Source organism: Aspergillus welwitschiae (assembly GCF_003344945.1).
Source record: "Aspergillus welwitschiae strain CBS 139.54b unplaced genomic scaffold BDQ94scaffold_24, whole genome shotgun sequence".
Lineage (NCBI taxonomy): Eukaryota > Fungi > Ascomycota > Eurotiomycetes > Eurotiales > Aspergillaceae > Aspergillus > Aspergillus welwitschiae.
Window position 1 is genome coordinate 315014 of NW_020798718.1, and position 20726 is coordinate 335739.

The 20726-nt window shown below is 49.0% G+C and overlaps 7 protein-coding genes across 7 annotated transcripts; 3 read left to right on the forward strand and 4 right to left on the reverse strand.

Moving 5' to 3' along the window:
• Positions 1-49: 49 nt before the first annotated feature.
• On the forward strand, positions 50-1346 carry BDQ94DRAFT_60885 (uncharacterized protein). The gene is made up of 5 exons (XM_026776160.1): positions 50-529; positions 579-759; positions 815-913; positions 960-1012; positions 1063-1346. Exons 1-5 carry the CDS (start codon positions 142-144, stop codon positions 1242-1244), a joined length of 903 nt encoding a protein of 300 aa, XP_026624419.1. The 5' UTR covers positions 50-141; the 3' UTR covers positions 1245-1346.
• Positions 1347-2688: 1342 nt separating this feature from the next.
• Positions 2689-3858, reverse strand: BDQ94DRAFT_160671 (uncharacterized protein; the record flags this gene model as incomplete). The annotated part of the gene is made up of 1 exon (XM_026769245.1): positions 2689-3858. One exon carries the CDS (start codon positions 3856-3858, stop codon positions 2689-2691), a length of 1170 nt encoding a protein of 389 aa, XP_026624420.1.
• A 3883-nt stretch (positions 3859-7741) lies between these two features.
• Positions 7742-9108, forward strand: BDQ94DRAFT_60889 (RNA-binding protein). The gene is made up of 3 exons (XM_026776161.1): positions 7742-8367; positions 8434-8662; positions 8721-9108. The coding sequence occupies exons 1-3, from the start codon at positions 7845-7847 to the stop codon at positions 8908-8910; spliced, it is 942 nt and encodes a 313-aa protein (XP_026624421.1). The 5' UTR covers positions 7742-7844; the 3' UTR covers positions 8911-9108.
• A 57-nt stretch (positions 9109-9165) lies between these two features.
• Positions 9166-10574, reverse strand: racA (putative Rho GTPase Rac). Its single transcript, XM_026767005.1, has 6 exons — positions 10384-10574; positions 10286-10318; positions 10119-10177; positions 9868-10048; positions 9576-9808; positions 9166-9520 (listed from the first exon to the last, which is right to left on the reverse strand). The coding sequence occupies exons 1-6, from the start codon at positions 10414-10416 to the stop codon at positions 9460-9462; spliced, it is 600 nt and encodes a 199-aa protein (XP_026624422.1). The 5' UTR covers positions 10417-10574; the 3' UTR covers positions 9166-9459.
• A 1711-nt stretch (positions 10575-12285) lies between these two features.
• BDQ94DRAFT_147347 (transcription factor domain-containing protein) lies at positions 12286-15530 on the reverse strand. The gene is made up of 7 exons (XM_026767006.1): positions 15043-15530; positions 14771-14877; positions 14400-14702; positions 13911-14348; positions 13600-13865; positions 13036-13545; positions 12286-12985 (listed from the first exon to the last, which is right to left on the reverse strand). The coding sequence occupies exons 1-7, from the start codon at positions 15280-15282 to the stop codon at positions 12774-12776; spliced, it is 2076 nt and encodes a 691-aa protein (XP_026624423.1). The 5' UTR covers positions 15283-15530; the 3' UTR covers positions 12286-12773.
• Positions 15531-16006: 476 nt separating this feature from the next.
• Positions 16007-19080, forward strand: rgd1 (putative Rho GTPase activator (Rgd1)). Its single transcript, XM_026776162.1, has 9 exons — positions 16007-16332; positions 16405-16458; positions 16542-17148; positions 17202-17410; positions 17467-18031; positions 18091-18234; positions 18288-18382; positions 18441-18511; positions 18565-19080. The coding sequence occupies exons 1-9, from the start codon at positions 16171-16173 to the stop codon at positions 18674-18676; spliced, it is 2019 nt and encodes a 672-aa protein (XP_026624424.1). The 5' UTR covers positions 16007-16170; the 3' UTR covers positions 18677-19080.
• A 136-nt stretch (positions 19081-19216) lies between these two features.
• Positions 19217-20673, reverse strand: BDQ94DRAFT_60937 (uncharacterized protein). Its single transcript, XM_026776163.1, has 3 exons — positions 20238-20673; positions 20061-20168; positions 19217-19988 (listed from the first exon to the last, which is right to left on the reverse strand). The coding sequence occupies exons 1-3, from the start codon at positions 20603-20605 to the stop codon at positions 19493-19495; spliced, it is 972 nt and encodes a 323-aa protein (XP_026624425.1). The 5' UTR covers positions 20606-20673; the 3' UTR covers positions 19217-19492.
• Between the last annotated feature and the right edge of the window lie 53 nt (positions 20674-20726).

Sequence of the window (20726 nt, forward strand, 5' to 3'; positions counted from 1 at the left end):
TGATTGGTGCTGTTTCTTATCGATAAGGAGAGAAAAAGTTGCACGGCCAGCGACATCATACGCTTGTCACAGCTAATCCTGTGCCATTGAAGACTACATCTCGGCCGTACCTCTGAAATACTGTCCAGCGATCGCAAAAACATGTCTGACGGAACTCCCAAGCCGTCCGCCCTCGCCGCCAAGGTGGACAAGAAGCGCAAGCGCCAGGCCGAAGACTCCAAGCCGAACGACGCAAAGCCGACTGGCAGCACCAGCGAAGGCCCGAACAAGAAGCGCAAGGGCGGCAAGAACTTCAATGACCGGAAGAACAAGGGCAAGGGCAAGGGCAAGAAAGATGACAAGGGCAAGTCGGATCAGAAGCCCGCTAAGAAGGAGCCTGCCGATACCAAGGTGACGGAGACCAAGGGCGGCATCGATGAAGCGATTGGAAAGATGGACGGCCGGTTGTTGGCCGATCACTTCGTGCAGAAGGCTAGGCGCCATAACAAGGAGCTGAGTGCGGTTGAGCTAAGTGATCTGTCTGTGCCGGGTAAGTTTGGTGTCTCTGATACTGGAGATTGGAGTACTGATAGGAATAGATTCCGCGTTCCTGGATACGTCGTCGTTCGAGCAGACCCGATCTCTGGAGCAGCTTCCTGCGTTCCTGAAGGCGTTCAGCCCGAATAAGGGAGCTGACCTTGCGAAGGCATCGGAGGAGAAGGGTACCCCGCACACTTTGGTTATTTCTGGTGCTGCGCTCAGAGCCGCCGACGTTGTTCGGTAAGTCATGAAGACTGGTAGGGAGGAGTGCTAGGCAGTGCTAATATTTCTGAAGGGCTCTCCGTTCGTTCCAGACTAAAGAAGCTATTGTCGGAAAGCTGTTCGCCAAGCATATCAAGCTGGAGGAGGCCAAGCAGTTCCTGGAGCGCGCACGGTACGTTTTCCTTGTATGATTTATGACCATCGCTAATGATCAATAGCACGGGCATTGGAGCCGGTACCCCTGCTCGTATCTCGGACCTTATTGAAGCAGGTATGTTGAAGCCGAACTATTGATATCTGAAGCAGGTCTAATAGTTACAGGCTCCCTCAAATTGGGTGAACTAGAGCGCATTGTCATTGACGGATCCTACGTGGATCAGAAGCAACGAGGCATCTTCGACATGAAGGAAACGCACCTCCCGTTGTTGCAGCTTCTCACACGGCCAGAGTTCCGGGAGCGGTACGGCGCAGCAGAGAAGAAGATTAAGATCTTGGTCTTTTAGCGGTTGGGTATATCATATGGCGTTACGAACGGGCTGGCATCGTTTTATTTGCTCATGTATAAACCTGGGAGTTGTTCATAGAAGACAAAAGTGACATTCACACTGATTATTCTTGAAGCTAAAGACCTTGAGACTATACGGTTGAAACAAAAGTAATATTATAAGCTAGAGTCCCGCGGGTTTCTAGGAGGTTGGTCTGTAATTATAAGAAAGAATTGTGAGAAGAAGATGAAAGATGGTTATGGTACCTTAAATAGATCAAACACAGCAGTGAAGCCATAGAAAGAAGGACTACAGTGTAGGGCTTTCAATACCGTGGTATTAAACTTCAGCATAGAGCTGGCATCCATTATCAACATAGGGAAGTGGAGCTTTCAGTCTAGGCAGTAAGACCCGCAGGCGCTCCGCTACATTAGTGCACTTATGCTGCAGACAGGCTTGCTCGTTGGGACATATCTTTCTCTCAAGCCCTCAGCATCTTCAGTATCAGGAAGATGCCTGATTGTTACTACTGCTGACACTCTCAGCAGTCTCCTGTGCAGGACCTTTGTCATTGCCATCATTAAAAAGAGCTTCCTGATGTTTGTCTCTATTCCCGATCTCCATTTCATTGTCTTCTAAGCCGTCGGCATCTCCAGGATTTTGAAACATAGCGACAAGAGACAGATCCTCCGCTGGGAAGACACATGATAAAAAAGAAAGACATACAAGCAGAACGCTTTCAGACGGGTTTGAACACGCAAGGTTCGGGGGAAAAACCTAGATGGGATCCTGGTTTTTGTTTTTGGGGACGTCATCCTGTTACCAGAGTTCCCAGTTCTCCCCAAGGTATATCATGATATACCTATCACCTTTTCTCACTACATGCATGCAGAACGCTTTAAGGCGAGTTCGAATGCGCAAATTTCTAAAATAACATTTGTAGGGGACTTGGTTTCAATTGACGCAGTCATTAGTTGTTCCCAGTTGAGCCAACATGACCCGGAAATCCCGTACGTCATAATTTCCAAGCTGAATATAGTACTTTTTTCCTTGAAACCAACCTATGTCAACATTCTTCGCCTGTATGTAGGTTACTCGACTTTGAACACCCTTATTGCTGGCAGGAGTCATTGCCACGTTAAGTTTTCTGTACCACTATCTGACGGGATATTGGGACAAAAGATGTATATGGTGGCCACCGGGTGTCTTAGATGGTAATCACTGCTTTACTATTTTACTGTGAGTTATCTTCAGCTTAACATAAGTATATTATCAGTATCCTGAGCAGATCCCTTTGATATATATGTTATTGCAAGTCGTTAGTTTGCTCAGAAGTATAGCAACGACTCCAATCTAACTCTTCCCGACACTTAGATCATACAACGTGAGATCAAAGCATACTGGAAGACATGTCATCTACAACACTAATATGCACGTCTCACCTCCAGCACAAAAAGAACTACTAGAAATAATGTCCACGTAAATTAAATCTCAGTTTCCCCAGTATATCCCCGATATCTGGGCCCTCGTATGTGTAAGTGTAAGGTCGACTCGAGCGGTCGATACCACACTGTTGGAGGGTGAACGAGTTCAACCTGGGCATATAGCCTTTCATGAGCCAAAGTAAGGATTCCCAGCGCACTGGAATGTGGCACCAACAATCGAAGAAGCCCACGGAGACCAGGTACCGACCGTTGACTCTCAACAATCTGAGGAGGTCCACAGAATGGACGGCAACAGAATGAAGCTCTAGATGTTTCAATCGAGGGAAAGGACCGGCCTTACTGAGAGGTGACAGGGAGTTCCTATTCCGTACAGGAGTTTTGCAACTCTCGCTGAAGATGAGGCGCTCCAGACACGGCGCCTCCTTGAGGATCTGGCAGACAGCGGGTTCCACAGCTTCACCACAGCGAATGGCTTCGTCGTCGACAATTTTCAGGGTGTGTAGGTTTGTCCAGCCGCGAATCATGTCGCAAGGCTCTTTAATATGAAAGAATGATCTGGCATTACTAGAGCTAGCGCCAACTAAGATTTTGGCTCGATCTGGCGGAACAGAAAAGGTAAGCTGCTCCGGATTAATGTCGGCTTCGGCAAGAATTTGAAGCAAGATGTTGATGTATTCACTCTCGGCCTGTATCTGGGTCACTGTTGCCTCTATGCAGATCTCAAAGCTGCGACAGTTGGTGAGAGAGTACTTGAGGTCGTTCATCAGGGTATGGATCTCTGGTAATTTCAAGGAAAGTTGCATGAACTCGCTTTTGGCGCTGAGTTTTTCACCAGGGCAGAGATAGCGCCATGGATACACGACTCGCATGGCTCGTGGGATGTGGCAGAGCTCAGAGTTCGAGGCGATTGTATGGATTTTTTGAATGCTCGAGCGAGTTAGCTTTGTATGGAGTGTCGGTAGACGCGGCAGGATGAGTTTGAAAGCGAGGGTGAATATCTTCCTCTCCATCTCTTTGGAGATCAGCCGAAGGGCAAGCATTTCGTTTGTCGGGAGGTAGGTGACTACTTCCCACCAGAGCTCGGGCAGGAGCTTTTCGAATGGGGCCTCTCCTTTTGCATAAACGAAAGGTTTCTTAGGCTTTTTGGGGCCAAAATGCTTCCGTACTGGCAGGAAACAGAACTCCATGATTTAGTGTCACAGATGGCACAGGATGAATTGGTGGATGGGATTCGAGTTGTATGTATGTTGACGCAGACGCAAATATAGCAGTGATGGGGAGTAGGAATACACTAGAACAGGCCATCCATTTCATTTATGTTCGGTAGTGTAGTTGTCGAGCAGGTTGTTTGACGCTGTTGTGGCTTGCAGATAAAGCACTTTTGGACGGGAAATCACCCGGTCTCGTTACAGTGAATGATGCATCAACCATACTAGAGTTTAATCGCAGAAAATTTCCTCTTGAACTACGTAATATGGGAAAGATCCGGTCATCTCTTTCCCAAAACACATACATACTATTAAGCAACTCCAGCCTGTTAGGGCTCTGTTGCTATGCCAGCCGTGGACATGAAGATACTCAAATACAATAGCAATAGTTCAATGCCATCCAGACTTAATATTGGCAGACTATCTGGTAGGCCTTCTATACCAGTAATAGTTCAGAAAAAAGGAGTCAGCAAAGATCCAGCCTTGCGGGCTGATAATGCCGGTTCGACGAAGACAATCTCCGGCATTCAGATTAGTTATCCCAACTACGAGAGGTTCTAAACATACAACACAAGGAAACATCCATCCAATCCTAGTTTGAGATGTAAAATCCTACCGGTTTTTGGTTCTAGACAACGCAGAATGATCAGATGCAGCAGTGTAGCACAAACCATAAAGATGCAAAAATGTGAAACCGCATAAAGTTAAGATATCAGATGTAAGATGCTGAGATATGAGATACAAACGCTATTGATTATTACCATTGCAAATTCACCACTGGCATGGGGAATGCTTGCCGACACTAGGTTCAGCTGTTTCTGCTCTAGTGGACAGGAGTGGCGGTAGAAATATAAAGTCAACACTCGGGGTATTCCAGTCGACAACGGGATCAGACATTTTGGCAGATCGTCTCCAGCAATCCGTCCCTCTCTGTTTGAAACAAGTCCCCAGATCTCGTATCTCCAGCCAATTTTGCAGACACTAACTTCGTTACAACAGTGTCAAAGGACTCACCGCGTTCACTATTTTTTTCCTGACGAAGTTAAAGCCGTCATAATGGCGAAGCATATTCTACACAGCAGCTGGCATTGTAAGCAGCAGCAAGAACAATTTCGAATTGAAAACACCCTCAATCTTGATGTCTTTTATATCCTGCGGAATCAATGTTGACAACCATTGTGTCCACTGTTTAACGCCTGTCACAATGGATTTTCCTGCTGCTTGTAGAGGCAGATTGGTCTCAAGATAGTAAGCCACAATGAGACTTGAATGTTTTTGTTGCTAGCCAGGATTGCAACTCCTGGAAAGCTGCTTCCAACGCGTCGGACAGTAAGGACGCTTCGTCAACGTTATTTGAATATAATCCAACTGCTGCGTTAGCAGCGTTTACCATAACGCTTGCCGATTCATGTGTTCTATATCAAAAGCCGAGGTCTGAAGACTTTTGCCGCTTTACTAACATTGTCATGGCACCAAGATTGCTATCCAGTTCGGCGGCTGCTTCTATAGTATTTAACACTGATTTAATTAAGTCGGACGTTGGTGTAGACCCTCTGGGGAAGAATATAACTTCTGCAGGGTATCGATAAGCCCTAGCCGACTAGACTCAGGATTGATCTCTCGTAGAACGCATTGAACCGTTCAGTATTAGTCGACATTCTATCTTCGTCAGCAGTGAGCAAGAGATACAAAGGCATCGCGGCGCAGAACAACCATGGGTAGCTGTAATTGAACGATAGAACCACGCAGTGCAAATATACTAAGTTCCTTGAGTTACTGACTTTGGCCATTTGTCATCAGCTCATAACAGTGGATTTGAGACCTCGCATGCTCAAGTATTGCATATATCGGTCGATCACCCATTTGAGGAGACAGCCATAGTTTAAGGCTTATTGTTTCCAACCAGGCACCATTCTCTTCCTTGAAAACAGCTGACTTGGGAGGCTAGACAAAAGGAAAGCTGACGGCAGACAGGCTAGGTCATACTTGAACTTCAAGAAGTCCCCAAAGCAAAAGGGTCAGATAATCAGTCTGCCCACAGTAAAGGCGAGGCAACCCCCTCATATGATTTGTTGAACTAGAGGCCATTCGGGGGCAGATCTTACCCAATGGAATGGATCATGGCAGCGTCGAAGCTGTATACCACCCGAAATGCGTTTGACCACCGGACCAAGTTTATTTTAGGTTAAACGATGGCCATGTCTACTGATCACCTGTTCAGTCGGGCAAAAGCAGTGTAGAATGTTCTCCACTCTCCAGGGACACATGACGACAAGAAACATACATACTATGATATCATGCGAAGAGATGCTATGTTCGCAGATTGAGGATGAACAAAGCCCCAATATATGTCATAATTAATATCTCGGACCAATGGCCCATGGTGGAGACCGAATGTATATTAAAGGACATATATTGCTGTTCTGCATCGTATTGAAAGACACATATGTCCTCAACTTTGCAAAACTTGAGGCCAGCCACATAGTAAAATGATTGTTCAGAGTGATAAGAAACTGACTCGAAGCATGCTTCAAATAATGGGTTACGCCAATGATAGCGTACGTGCTCATACCGTGGTGCTGAGGAAACACCGCGATGCTTGCTTCCCTTGTTACGAGGAGTTTTGGGCAATAGTTGCCCACATTGGCTAGTTGTTGTCTTGGGCCCAAGCTGGCGCATTTGGCATTTGTTCCCTGTCTTGGTGGGCATTGGTTGAAGGGACCATGGGTGGTACATCCGCACGAGTATACAATATTCTGGTATTTGATCAGGTAAGAGAACGTGCGGTGATATTAATCTTTGCTCCACTTACATATCTTGAGAGAGAATAACTCTAGAGAGTAAATTTCAATTGTGCTGTTTATTCGACTATGGTATGATCAGTTCCACAAGGCACTTGTGCTAAGAATCGTAAGCCTTCAGACGTTGTGTTTATGGAGCTTGGCGAGATCCAATCCCACAAAGCTGCGTCTCTATCCGTCTTGTAATTTGGTCGACGATATATATAGTAGTGACATTGCCGCACCCCAGGAATAAAAGAGCCAGTGACTGGCGAGGTACGCATTAAAAGCCCCGGGTACACGATATACGATATCCGTTTGTACCTCGCGCGTGCCTGCTTATATCGCAGGTTTGTAGTATTGATGCCAATAGAGCCATCAGGGGAGTTGAACAATATAAAGTAGTATCACTGGAGTATTTTCAAGCATGGGAGTTTTCTACAGGTGTAGTAATCGTCGCATCTATTCAGCACTACTCCATATTTAGTAGCTGTTTGGAATTGTAGTTGTTGCATCACTCTGGAGGATCTATCAACCCGTGGATAGTATGTAGAGTTTAGTAGTGATTGTTAAGCTCGGATCGTATGTAATTGAAAGAAGATACCAGTCTATGCTAGGCTAATATCCAGTAAATACATAGTAGATTACTACTACTAGTAGTAAGTGTAAGAGTATCTTGCTTCGTTCGACCATCCAGAGAATGGCAGACGATGGAGTGTAGAGATGGAGAAAGAAGAAAGAAGAGGAAGAAGCTGGGAGCAGAAAAGATGAATACATATACCCTTTAGTCCTGTATTCAGGAGATTAGGCCTGAATAGAAACCAGACATTGAATAGACATGAATAGAATCAATTAAATGAATGGAATAATGCAATGCACTTATCAATCATATAAATATCAATAAGCCTTACCATAAACAGGTGAATACAAATAATCGCCCTATACTAAGTTAATGCCTAAGGCACAAACTACATCCCCCTTCTGAATACCAGGCACCAAAACCATAATCAGGCACCACAACATCCCCCCACTCACCGCTTCCCAACTCCGCCCGGCAAAAAAAGGAAATTTCCAATACCGCCGATCAATCTACTCTTGTTGCGATCTCTTTCCCACACTTTTATTCTATACCAGTTTCTCATATATTTACTTTTATTCCCTCTAATTAAATACCTCTAATTCACAATGGGCGACAAGAAGCGCAAGCTCGCCGAGGAGGCCACCTCCCCCGAAGTGAAGAAGGCCAAGCGCGAAGACAAGAAGGAGAAGAAGGAGAAGAAGGAGCGCAAGACAAAGGAAGTTGTCGAGGAGGTTCCTGTTGTTGAGAAGGAGGAGAAGAAGGAGAAGAAGGAAAAGAAGGAGAAGAAGGACAAAAAGGACAAGAAGGACAAGAAGGAGAAGAAAGAGAAGAAAGAAAAGAAGGAAAAGAAGTCCGAGCCCGAGCCCGAAGCCATGGACGTCGACGAGACCCCCGCCGAGAAAGAGAACCAGGAGCCCGAGGCCGAGCCCGAGGTGACCAAGGAAGAGAAGAAGAAGGAAAAGAAGGAGAAGAAGGATAAGAAGGACAAGAAATCCAAGAAGGAGAAGAAGCAGCAGCAGGAGGGAGAAACAAATACCGAGGCTCAGCCTACCAGCGAACAGACCGAAGAGCCTGCTGAGCAGGAGGAACAGCAGAATAAGAAGAATGTGCGGTTTATCTGCTTTGTCGGTACGTATCCAACTCTTTCCCGATGCCCCTATAGACTCGACACGATACTAATATGAATTCGTGTAGGAAACCTCCCCTACTCCGCCGACAAAGAGTCCCTCACCAAGCACTTCGAGAAGATCGCCCCCGTTTCCGTCCGCGTAGCCACCCAGGTCGACAAGCCGACCAAGTGCCGCGGCTTCGGCTTCATCGAGTTCGACAACTACGACCGCATGAAGACCTGTCTCAAGCTGTACCATCACTCCATGTTCAACGATGGAAAGTACCCGCCGCGACGGATTAATGTAGAGTTGACGTGAGTTCTACATACCCACTATTATATTCAGCAGCAAACTGACATATATGCTATGTAGTGCCGGCGGTGGCGGTAACTCCAAGGACCGGAAAGACAAGATCGAGGCCAAGAACAAGAAGCTTTTCGAAGAGAGACAGCGCAACGCCAAGGAAATCCAGAAGGAGAAGAAGCGGTTAGAGCAGGTCGAGGAGACGGGTGTGGATGACTATGCTCATATTCATCCTAGTCGGAGGCCCCGGATGGCTTAGACGTAGCGGATGATTGTTGCTGCTGCTGTTGTTTGTTGTCTTTTTGAACTCATTGGATTAAAAAGTATCTTGTCTTTGCTTGTTTGCTTAAGAGATATCCTCTTCCGTTTCTCTTCCTGTTTCTGATGTGCATATTTTGGATGGTGATGAGAAGTCAGGCACGGAATATAACATAGATCTGGATGATTACCCTACAACCGAAGATTTCATATAGTAAGTAGCCAACCAACCGTGAAAGTAAGATCTGTAAAACCCCAGAAACCCGTAAGTCACGTTCATTGAGTGGTATTGTATGGCATGTTACATCTTTATACTGCATTAAAGGGAGGCGAGGGGGACAATGAGAGGTAAGGTTATCCTGAACCCGAAGAAAATAGAGAACAACATCAGGATCATGGCACCAAAAATGGACGAGGAACGGGGCACACAAGGCAAAAAGAGAAGAAAAAAAAAGGATCATCAAGATGGGGCCGGCACAGGCCCCGTAACCCAGACGCCGTATTAGTTGTTTATATTATTGGGAAGTCGAACATGTCCCTTTGGGACGATCTACAGAATCACGCATTTCTTGTTCTTCGGTTTGGCCGCAGGCCGGGGATTGAGCACAGCGCTATGAGAACGTTAGTCCCCCAATTCCAGTAGTATATGGGTTTGTTCGAACATACCGAATCGCCTCGTCGAATACACTCTTCAGGTTGCGCTGCGTCAGGGCCGAACATTCGAGGTACTTGTGTGCCCGGATTTCCTTGGCCACGGCCAGAGCTTGTTCGTAGGAGACGGGCTCCATCTTCCGCTGTCGGAGAGCATCTATGGTACCACGGTCGTCTCGAAGGTCGAGCTTGGTGCCGACCAAGATAATGGGGACGTTGGGGGCATGGTGTTCAATCTCCGGGAACCACTACATCCGTCAGGGTCAGTAAGCGGGTCTCCGGTCGGTAGGGATGGTGAAGGAAGCACCTTGGCTTTAACGTTGTCAAAGGACGGCGGGCTAACGATGGAGAAGCAGATCAGGAAGACGTCGGTTTGCGGGTAGGACAATGGGCGAAGACGGTCGTAATCTTCCTGTCCAGCAGTATCCCAGAGTCCCAAGCTAATCGGTCGGCCATCTACCATGACACTAGCGGTGTAGTTGTCAAATCTGGGGGAATCCGGTCAACACACGAGGTTCGCATCAGACGAGGAGTATCAGGGACCAAGGGGGTACGGACACGGTAGGGATATATTCGCCGGGGAAAGCGTTGGTCGTGTACGAAATCAGGAGACATGTCTATTGTTCGATTAGCAACAGCGATAACGAAATCGACCGATCTAGGAAGCGAGAGGGGGGAGGGAGGGGGAGAGAGAGGTCGAGCTGGTTGAAAGGGGAGCAACATACTTTTCCTACCGCACCATCACCCGTCACCACACACTGTGTGCACCAGCGCTCCGTTAGCCGCAATCTGACAGACGGACACGCAGGTGGATGATGCTGACCTTGAGGGATTGAGTTGCTGGACCAGTGGCCATGGTCACGTCGAATTGAGGCGAGGGATGGGGAAGTAGCCCTCGATAATATATAGGTACAGTAGTAGCGACACGGGCGAGAGGGACGAAGAGGGTATTGGATTTATCGCAGGGAGCTTAAAGCGACGGGGGGGGGGGGGGTGTTATTGGGCGAGTGTTTACTGAATAGTGGCTTGACGGGCGGAGAGAGAGAGGGACAACTCGAAAGCGGGTATCTGCGAAAGGGCAAGGCTAATGGTTGAACCGGTCAGGAGAATTCGCAACCCAGGCGGAGATAGACACGGAAGAATATCGACACGAATGATAACCTCGAACCGCGCTGATGGAGCAGGAGGGAGTCACGAAGAAAAAATAGTATAATAAGAAATGAATAAAGAAATAAAAAGGGCAGACTGCACGCAGCACTGAATCACACACAGACAGGGAGGAAAAGACGAATGGAAGGTGAGCTTGGGGGAGAGGGGTTAAAGGAGGAGGAAGAGGAAGAAGGTGAGAAAGTAGTTGGTTAGTTAGTGAGTTAGTGGAGTGGATAAGGGAAAGAGAAGAGGGAGGGAGAGAGAGAGAAGAAGAAGAAGACAGAGAGTAGCAGACTAGGAGGGGGGCAAGTTGAATGGAAATGGATCAATCAGTTCCAGTTCGGCTTTTGGTGGAGAATCTTGGTTGGGGATGGAGAACAAGAAGAAGAACAACCACAATAATGACTATGAGGATGGGTGGATGAAGAGATAGTTACTGGATAGCTCACCTTGCTGGAAAGATAGCCACTGGACAGGTATCACGGATTATCACCAATCATGGACTGAAGCAAAAGAAAGGGAAAAGAAATGGGGGGAGTCTTGGTCGGTCTCCTTAGTGTTGCTGCTGCTGCTCACTGACGCTCTTTAGTCCTGACTAGTGAGTAACTTAGTAGTAGTCGTGGTAGTAGTAGTAAGTAGTAGAGAAGGAGAGAGGAGCATGGCTGGGAGTATCCCCGACCTGCCACCAATCACTCCAGCTCAACCAATCCCTCGTTTCTATCCTACTAACTAATGAGATATACTAATTATAATCATCATCATCATAACCACCAACCCTTTATCTTGATTTCCCCCATCCCATCCCAGCCAGAGGGAAGATAGATCTCCGGAAAGGCAGAGAAAGAGAGAGAGAGGGTTGGGTGATCGACCGCTGGGAGCCAAGGGACGGCGCTTGCAGAGCTGCTGGTTCAGGGGGAAAGAAACGCATCCATTGGCGATGCTGCCATAGATACCAACCGCACAGTTCATGACTCTGGATCCAATCGTCTAGTACTGTTTAACTCCTAACCCACGGACCACATCCCATCCCCATCCCATATCTCATCCCATCCCGTTACCTTCTATCCCAACTAGTTAAGACGTCTGACCGCCACCACCACCACCACTAAACCAACCAACCAAGCACAGACAGTAAGTAAGTAGTAAGTACAGTAGTACTTTCTAATATTAGAAATAAAAAACACACCCCCCAGCCTACACCACTTAGAGATGCGTCCTACCTACAGTAGTCTACATGTTACTTGCTGTAACCGCAGATAGGATGGGCGCCCCGGTCACCCTTCCGATCGAATGGCAGTCCGTCCTGGAGGTCGCCTATTCTGGGCATCTGCAAGCCTTGGGTTTCATCACCCGATTTGTCGCGTGGCATGAAGGCATTATTTTCCCTGATCTTTTCCTGGAAGAGAATTAGTCTAGTAAGTATGGTACTTTGAAGCATGGTACTTTGGGATTTGGTCTCGTGACGAGAGAGAAGAAGATGATGGTGCTTATACTTGTGGTACTACCCTGGATCGGGTCGGGCCTATCCCGACAGTAGTACTGACTTAAAAGTATCTTTCTCTCACCACCACCACCATCATCATCGTCGTCGTTGCATGGTGGCAGATCTATCTACTGATCAAGTCAAAGTTGGTGATCGGATGAGAGTTGTCATTATCGCAGTAGCTCTACAATAATCCTTCTTTGTAGTTAACTCTGTCTCCATCGGCCTGTCAATGTATGAAAGAAAACCTGAAGAGAGGAAGATAGGCCACTAGGGTGGGGTTACTAGTCTAACTTATTGGGTGACACAATTACTACTCCGATCCGTGAACTCTCTAGCATCCTGTCTAGTCAATTTTAACGCTATCAATTCTCAATGGTATCTAGTGGGAACGTCATAAGCATGAACATATGTACAGAACAGCGTACAAGGTATCCACAGAAATATAAATGCCTTTCCTTTTCATCCTCTTGTCCATTTTATCACCCGGTTTTAGCTTTTTCTTTTTGTGTGTACACTGCTGTCAATCCGCACGAAACAGAAACTCCCACCGACGCCTGAGATGCAATGCGTGACTTGGCCTACATGACTGGGGGGGCAACAAACGTGTCCGGAATTCCATCAAAGACCCAGTTGAGCGAATCGAAGACCTCCGAAAACCCGGCTTCGCTGATAAAGGCCCCTTGGTCGAAGTTCGGTGGGTAGATCAATCCCGGGTCCGCCAGCGCCTCTTCCTGCTGCTGCCGAGTCATAGGACCGGCCGTCGCGGAAACACTAGGGTTCGCCATAGTAGCTATACCAAGTTAGTGGATACTATCCTCATCGGGACTATGATGTACATACCTTGCGGATCCTCAATGCTCTTCATAGGGCGGAATCGTTGGCGCCAACGCCAGACAGTATCATAGACATGGCTCATGCTCATCCGGCAGCGCACTTTCAGCTGCAGGGCATCCTCTCCTGCTGGGCCCTCGGGGCTACCAGCATTCCACATTTGCGCCAGAATGTCAGCCAGGCGCACTGGACGGTCGTGGTCCATGACACTAATTCTCCTGATAGCCGAGATGGCTCCATTGAACAACAGTTTCCCATGTTCAAAGTCAATGTGGCGTCGAAATTCACTCTTCAGCAGCTTCATAAGGGCAAATGCGGCGGAAACAATCATCTGCAGAATGTAGTTGGTGGCATGCCCGATAAGCTCTCCAGGTAAGGTTTCCAGGTCGAGCACACGACCGAGGAACGATGTGGTAGCGATGAATAGCTTCGTCAGATCATCACTTCGTGCACTAGAGCCTAGGAATACAAAATATCGTAGATGCAGCTCAGCTGCTCGTAGATGGATCATATTAATGTCTGCAGGGCAAATTAGTATCTGCCAAACCATATCAAAGCATGCGGATAACTAACTGGAAATATCGCGGCCAAATTCAACCTCCATGTCCCGAAGCTCATTCTCCAAGAGCTGTACAATCAGCAGTTTCTCTGAGCTAATGAACTCCACCGGGTCCGGCTTGCTGCTGTATAGTGCTTTAGTCACACGGTCGCAGAACTTCTCGATACGCAGTCGAGTCTTGAGGTCTTCGGAAGGGTGATAGTCTGCATCTCGAAGCGATGCGGGCTCGAGTGCCCAGTCGTAGATGGTTGATGGAGGTTGTCCGTAGCCGGTGGCGACGCTGTTACAGTTAGCATGTGCCAGCGATAGAGATCAGCAGACTTACTTCTGAGCCACAATGTTACAAATGACCCACGTCTGCAGACGATCCTTGACGGCCTCGCCTTGAACCTCCATCCGGAAAGTGGTGAACTCCTCCGCTTGGACTGGACGGTGCAACCCAAGCTGCATGGAAATCTGCATCATTAGCCCGCTCAGCATAAAGGTAGCATCAGTCCTCTGGCTGGTAGTGGGCAATGGCCAGGTGCAGAGAAGGCAAAGAGCCTTGACCACACGGTAGTCTTGGGGAACTCCGGTAATGGTAGACCAAAGCAGTCTGCTGAAAGGCCCCGAGAGCGCGCTGAGGAGACCGGGTTCCGAGGGCGCTCGTCGGCTAGCGACACAGATGATAGACCAAGCCTGCAAAGGACAGCGGCGCAGATACTCATCCGGAGGCTTCTGCGGATTCAACAGGGGAAGAAACGGGTGATAGTACTTGAAGAACCTGGATGCCTGTAAGCTACAGTAGCATGGAAAGGTGGGGCAGGTATATTACTGTTCAAACAGACGGGCAACCCTTGTCCTGGACAGCGAGACATCTTCCAGCCTCCATGGGTTATCATCTTGGGAAAGAATAGACCCATCTCTGTGCATGGTCAAAGGGGTAGCCATAGGCTGAGGCTCCAACGGCGCCGACAGCGGCCGCGCTCTGCTCGCAACTGCCGCATCAGGACAGAATACATCCTCGGAACACTGGGAGAGCTCGTCGCTGCCATTGGCTTCTACAGACTGCGACTGATCACCAGTAGCAAGCCGCCGCCGGAGCTCTGCGATCTCCCGTTCCATTTCAGCATTACGCCTGCATATATGACTGGTCAGGCACAACGAGGTCCAATAGGGAGAGGGAACAAAAGGTTGAGAGGCTACCTTCGTTTCGAGATGCGTTTAAAAGTGGGCTCGACTTTGCATTCTATTTGAAGCCGGCGGCAGCGCGAACAAGCGTCCGCGGGAGTCTGCACAATGTCGCATCGAAGCTATGAAATCGACAAGGTCCATGTTCAGCCAGTCGTATAGATGAGATAAGATGGGGCGAGGTGGAGGAGGAGGGAAGCTAAGCATCGATAGTGATATGCATAGATCCTCTCATCCGAGACACATGGTAGAAAGTATAGCGAAGGCCGGGAACAGAATTAGCTTACCTTTTGCTGTTTACACTCATTACAGGCCTTTCTACAGCCACCCCTCCGCTTGCCCGTGATGGCGGGGATCTTCTCCATGCCGCAAGAGTCTAAATTTTTGGACGCGAAGTCGAAGCCTGTCACCGGCCGGGGCAGCCTCGGGGTGCTCCGAAGGTCGCTAGAGGAGGCCGGGGGTGTTATCAGATTGGCATGCGTCGCCAACCCAGTCGGTGCGAGGACACCCCGGAACTCCAGATCCATCAGTATAAATCAAGAAACAACCGACGGTCTTGGAACCGCGGGACCCGTTAACACATGCAAAATGATGAGCGCAGCAGATAGGAACCAGCGTGCAGGTGCCGGAAATCGGCAGAAAACTTTGGGTGGGTTTTGGTGGGCGACGGAGGAAATCTCTCGCGAATCTCGGCGGTTGCAGCTGAGTCAGCTGGGGCTGCCTGGATTTGAAGTCAACCAACTAACTATATAAAGATGGGAAGACGGAACGAGTTAGCATTCTTTCGATCCAGCAATCAGTTTTAGAACTGAGGAAAGCTTATCCAAGTACCCATGGTAAGTACATTCCATACTCCACTCTTGATACACAAAAAATAGGTTTAGATACCTGGAAGAGATATGGTCTGGAACGAAGCACCGTAGGACAGATCATTGGTATCTGACATTCCAGACAAATGACGTAGGTGTGTATCGATACTGCACATGTTAAATAATCGTCTGATATGCAGTGAGTCCAATAATTAGATAACAATCTCTGCAATAAAGATGGAAACCAAATGATGCAAGTGATATCACTACTATCCATCAAGTAAGTAGATCGATGCCCCAAAGTAGACTACGGTAAGGAACACAAACGCATCATCAGGAACCAGTCACTGACTTTGGAGTGCCTCAGCCACACACACCACCTCAGCCTCCCCCACGGCAGCCTTACCCGGAATAGCAACTCTCCAGCTGTCGGGAGTTCGTAGGCTTCCGCAATAACCCCCGAGCTTCTTACTATCCACCACTATCAAACTATATACCCACTCCCACTCCCACTCCTTCCCCCTCAACCTACCCGTTCAGTACATCTGTGCTTCTTCTATCTTTTCGCTCATTAGTCGCCTTGACGCCTTTCCCGCACAACCCCCCATGGCAGACTCCGCTTTACACGATAGTCCAGCGCATGACCCCGATGCGCCACCGTCCAGTGCCGGGTCTACCGGCCACCCCGGAGCTCTAGAGCCCCGTCCCGGTCCAGCCCCTATGTCGGAAGAATTGAAGGGTCGTCTGGACAAGGTCGTCTATTCTGATGTGCGTGATGTCCATGGCATGCTTACGAGATAGACCGTGACGTACTGATACGAAAGATCCCCTCATATATAGATCGGTGTCACCACTCTCCTGACCCGACTGAAGCAAAGTGTCTCCTCGGCCAAGGTTCGTTTCAGGTTCCACCCCCACTGCTGTCAGGGTAACAAAGAAAGCACACGGACGCTAACCGACGACGTCAATGGCTATAGGATTTCTCTACTTTCCTCAAGAAACGATCATCTCTGGAGGAAGAGCATGCGCAAGGCTTGCGCAAGCTCTCTCGTTCCCTTCACGACTCCGCTTATCGCAACGAGAACCGCCAAGGTACTTACAGTCAGAATTACAATGAACTCAATCGTTTCCACGACCGCATGGCGGACCACGGACTTCAGTTTTCCGTGTCTCTGCAGCAGATGGCTGATGATCTTAATGAACTCGCGTCCAATATTGAGCGGGGCCGTAAGCAATGGAAGCAGACCGGACTGAGTGCGGAGAAAAGGGTCCTGGAAGCGGAGACTTCTGCGGAGAAGGCAAAAGCAAAATACGAATCGCTTGCTGAACAATACGACCGGGTCAAGACTGGCGATAAGCAGGGTGGGAAGTTTGGCTTGAAGGGTCACAAGTCGGCTGCGCAGCATGAAGAAGAGCTGCTGCGCAAGGTTCAGAACGCTGACTCTGACTATGCTTCCAAGGTCCAGGCTGCACAGTCGGCGCGACAGGAGCTGGTGTCAACCCTTCGACCTCAGGCTGTACAAAATATCCAGAAACTGATCGCGGAATGCGATTCTGGTCTTACACTGCAGTTGCAGAAATTCGGTGCGCTCGAAGCCCACACTTTGTTGTAAGATATTATGCTAACGGTATCATAGCAACTTTCAACGAGAAGCTGCTACTTGGACAAGGCTTGGCCATCAGCCCGTTGAAGGATGGTTCGGCAAATCCGGCTCTTGCTCCAAAGAGCTTGTATGAAGTCGTGTCTCAAATCGATAATGAGAAGGACTTCAACGAATACGTTCTCAGCCATGAGCGGAACCCTGCTGCTGTGACTTCAGACCAGATTCAGTACAAACGTCATCCGGTGAGTCCTGCATGTACCGATGCCCGGGATGTTCTTAGCTAAGTCCTGAATTCCAGACGCTTGGGGGATCTTCTGGGCCCGTTGTGCCTGCTTCGCAACCGAGCACGCAGAATAAGCGCCAGTCAATGTTCTTGCCCCAATCATTCTCGCAATCAAACCTCCTTTCTTCTACTCCAGCATCGTCACAACCCTCCGCACCAGCACCAGTGTCCGCTCCCGCTCCGGCCCCCGCTCCTGCGCCGGCACTTGCATCTCCCCCGGCCACTGAGTCATTGCCATATCCACAAAACCCCGATTCTTACTCGTCTCCGCCTTTCCAGCCTCCCTACCCAACGTCGAGTTCTGAGCAACATCATCTAAATCAAGCTCCTGCGCTACCGGCAAAGACGCCGCTAGGTCCAGCCGGGAATGGCTTCCAGCCTAGCCCTAATCTTCCTCCTTTGAAGCCGGTGTTTGGCGTATCTTTGGATGACCTATATACCCGTGATGGGACAGCCGTGCCCATGATTGTATACCAGTGCTTCCAGGCTATTGAGCTTTTTGGATTGGACATGGAGGGTATTTATCGACTCTCTGGTAGCGCAACTCATATCAGCCACATGAAGGCGCTGTTTGATAATGGTGCGTTTTGATCACCCTACTTATTACTTTTATATTGAGCCCTAGCTAATGAGTGGTAGATTCTTCGCAAGTCGATTTTACCAACCCAGAGAACTTTTATCATGATGTTAACAGTGTAGCTGGACTCTTGAAGCAATTCTTCAGAGACCTGCCGGACCCGCTGTTCACATCACATTTCTACACTGACTTCATTAACGCCGCCCGTAAGCAACTCAAATCAAAGTTGTTTGACCACGAACTAACCACTTTTATGCAGGCATCGACGATGACATCCAGCGCCGTGACTCACTTCACGCGTTGGTCAACAACCTTCCAGATGCTCATTACGCTACACTGAGGGCCTTGGTATTGGTATGTCCACTAATTCAGCCCTACCCTTTTCGAAGACCTCTCAACTAACACATCGAAGCACCTCAACAAAATCCAAGAGCATTACACACAAAATCGGATGAATGCAGGAAACATTGCCATTTGTTTCGGGTAAGTCATGACACTCTCGACCTCTCTATCTCTTGCCGACTAACAATTTCTAGACCCACCCTTATGGGTGCCAACTCCGGCGGTAACATCGCAGATGCCGGCTGGCAGGTCCGAGTCATCGAGACTATCCTTGTCAACACGTTCCAAATCTTCGACGACGACTAGATCTATCGTCCTTGACCAACGACACGCAAGTTACTGGATAAAGTCCAACGTTGCCATCCTTCTTGCCTACCTTAATATTACGCGAATACCACGTTTCCCATTTTTGCTACGATCTAACCCGCTCCATTCTTGTTCTTCTATTTATTGTCCTTGTCAATCCCTGCTATTACTACAAGTGTACATAGTATTCCCCTTGGGATGGGTGGGCTGCTGTGATTACTGGTTTTCCCAAGACTTCGATACCAGGATACGAAACAGTACCTAATTAAGTTTTCTAAACTTACTAGAACCGGTACTGCAAGTCTTTAGAGGTAATTTGAAGTGTAGATAATTACAAGACTCAAATTGGTGAGATAATAGCCAATCAGATATAGTACAGAATCGCAGCGAAATGATATGCTATGAGCCCCAATATTGCCCGTCTGTCGTCAAAGACGAGAAATGAATGATAAACACAAAGCATAGGAATCAATCGACTGCATGGTATCGGGTAGTTCTCAATAACACATGATAAGAATCGAATTGGATGCGAAGCAGTGATTCCGCAGCCAACGGCAGATGCAAGAGGATGGGGGAGGGGGGAGAGATGATGTGTAGTAGTAGTAGCAGATAACAAGCTAACAGATGAACACTTTTTTGTGCTTCGTCACTGCGTATCATACAATGCAATGCGGGCCTTGGAAACCACGGCCCCCTTGTTTGCTGGTCCAAGGAGCGGCCCCGAAGTGGAAGAGGCTTGGGTAGCACTCAGGTCTTGTTACAATTGTTGGGTTGAGTTCACGATAACGGAGATCGGATGTGACTTGAATGACTGGCTTATTTCTTTCCAGTCATCGTCTCCCTCATAGCCTCCATACGGTCCGCCAGGCTCATGCCGCGGGCGAAGAAGGGACTCTCCAGGTCCTCCACAGTCGTGGGGGTAGCGTGACCCCAGACGCGCCATTGGTCTTCCTCGCCGGCCCAGCGGAATTGCTGAATGACAAGGTATTCGGTGCAGTCCTGCTGCTTAGTGTTGTTGGCCACGGCCGTGCTATCGGCTGGGGCACCGTTGGGAGACGCCTTCGTCGTGCCCTTCGACTGGCGGCTGGTGATGCGCAGGACGACCTGGCGAACTCCGGAGTTGGGGATTTCGGGAATCTGAGTCGCACGATCCGACATAACGCGAACACCGGTGAAGTAGGTGCCCGGAGAGCGAATGTAACTGTCCAGGTTCCAAGTGACACGCTCACCCTTGGGACGAGCAGCGATGCGGGTGCTCAGCTGGTTGGCAAGGCCGGTGCAACACACCTTGCGTAGGGTAGCAATATCGCCGCTGTCTCGCGAGAAGCGTTAACGACTTGTATGGGGAGGCAAAGGTAGTGGAACCAATGGACTGGACACTTACGCGGCAAATGCAGTGTACATCTTCTTGTGGTATTCGGCAGCAATCTGTCGGCGCTCTTTCAGTCTAAGTGCAAGTCCCTTGTTGAGCCATTTGCAGTAGGCGAGGACTCTGTCGTCTTGTTAGCAGCCCGAACGTCGGCAGCCATTGAACGGCGGTCCAAGAGAGATGGGAACCCACCCAATGAAGTTCTGGAAAGCCGACTTGATCCACAGCCATTCCATATGTAAACGCTCCGAGGGTTGCTGGAAGATGGAGGGCATATCTCTCCAAAGCGGCCGGATGAAGGTTCCCGGCAGAAGTCCGATGTCCTGGGGGAGATCCGTCCTAGGCATACCCCTACCCCGGGTCCGCATACTAGGTTGAGCGGGAGCTGGCATGGAGATGTTCTGAGGCATGCCGCGGAGGCCAGCACTGCGCTGAGAGGATTGAGAAAGGTATCGGCGTTGGCATGGTGTAGCAATGGCCGGTCCGGAGTAGAAGGCAGAGAAGGGAGCGTTGCTGGATCGAATGGCCGAGAAGGGGCCCTTGGACAGCGAGGACGCCATGACGAGAGTAGCGGCCAGAGGGAAAACCTCGACAGACGGAACAGAGCAAGACGCAGAGGCCGGGGAAGAGCTGGACGCAAGAGATGAAGCGCGTAAAACGAAGCCAAAGAAATTCCGCCGA

What these genes read in the sequence shown, in the direction of transcription:
- BDQ94DRAFT_60885 (XM_026776160.1), top strand. Translation starts at nt 142, where the DNA reads ATGTCTGACGGAACTCCCAAGCCGTCCGCCCTCGCCGCCAAGGTGGAC. An exon ending in AGAGCCGCCGACGTTGTTCG is followed by an intron (nt 760 to 814) that starts GTAAGTCATGAA and finishes ATATTTCTGAAG; the next exon opens with GGCTCTCCGTTCGTTCCAGA. An exon ending in CTCGGACCTTATTGAAGCAG is followed by an intron (nt 1,013 to 1,062) that starts GTATGTTGAAGC and finishes TAATAGTTACAG; the next exon opens with GCTCCCTCAAATTGGGTGAA.
- BDQ94DRAFT_60889 (XM_026776161.1), top strand. Translation starts at nt 7,845, where the DNA reads ATGGGCGACAAGAAGCGCAAGCTCGCCGAGGAGGCCACCTCCCCCGAA. An exon ending in GCGGTTTATCTGCTTTGTCG is followed by an intron (nt 8,368 to 8,433) that starts GTACGTATCCAA and finishes GAATTCGTGTAG; the next exon opens with GAAACCTCCCCTACTCCGCC. An exon ending in CGGATTAATGTAGAGTTGAC is followed by an intron (nt 8,663 to 8,720) that starts GTGAGTTCTACA and finishes TATGCTATGTAG; the next exon opens with TGCCGGCGGTGGCGGTAACT.
- racA (XM_026767005.1), bottom strand. Translation starts at nt 10,416, where the DNA reads ATGGCCACTGGTCCAGCAACTCAATCCCTCAAG. An exon ending in GGCGAATATATCCCTACCGT is followed by an intron (nt 10,049 to 10,118) that starts GTCCGTACCCCC and finishes GGATTCCCCCAG; the next exon opens with ATTTGACAACTACACCGCTA. An exon ending in GTATTCGACGAGGCGATTCG is followed by an intron (nt 9,521 to 9,575) that starts GTATGTTCGAAC and finishes ACGTTCTCATAG; the next exon opens with CGCTGTGCTCAATCCCCGGC.
- BDQ94DRAFT_147347 (XM_026767006.1), bottom strand. Translation starts at nt 15,282, where the DNA reads ATGGATCTGGAGTTCCGGGGTGTCCTCGCACCGACTGGGTTGGCGACG. An exon ending in TGTAACATTGTGGCTCAGAA is followed by an intron (nt 13,866 to 13,910) that starts GTAAGTCTGCTG and finishes TAACTGTAACAG; the next exon opens with CGTCGCCACCGGCTACGGAC. An exon ending in ATTTGGCCGCGATATTTCCA is followed by an intron (nt 13,546 to 13,599) that starts GTTAGTTATCCG and finishes TTTGCCCTGCAG; the next exon opens with ACATTAATATGATCCATCTA.
- rgd1 (XM_026776162.1), top strand. Translation starts at nt 16,171, where the DNA reads ATGGCAGACTCCGCTTTACACGATAGTCCAGCGCATGACCCCGATGCG. An exon ending in ACAAGGTCGTCTATTCTGAT is followed by an intron (nt 16,333 to 16,404) that starts GTGCGTGATGTC and finishes CCTCATATATAG; the next exon opens with ATCGGTGTCACCACTCTCCT. An exon ending in CACTGAGGGCCTTGGTATTG is followed by an intron (nt 18,383 to 18,440) that starts GTATGTCCACTA and finishes AACACATCGAAG; the next exon opens with CACCTCAACAAAATCCAAGA.
- BDQ94DRAFT_60937 (XM_026776163.1), bottom strand. Translation starts at nt 20,605, where the DNA reads ATGGCGTCCTCGCTGTCCAAGGGCCCCTTCTCGGCCATTCGATCCAGC. An exon ending in GCTTTCCAGAACTTCATTGG is followed by an intron (nt 20,169 to 20,237) that starts GTGGGTTCCCAT and finishes ACAAGACGACAG; the next exon opens with AGTCCTCGCCTACTGCAAAT. An exon ending in ATGTACACTGCATTTGCCGC is followed by an intron (nt 19,989 to 20,060) that starts GTAAGTGTCCAG and finishes CTCGCGAGACAG; the next exon opens with CGGCGATATTGCTACCCTAC.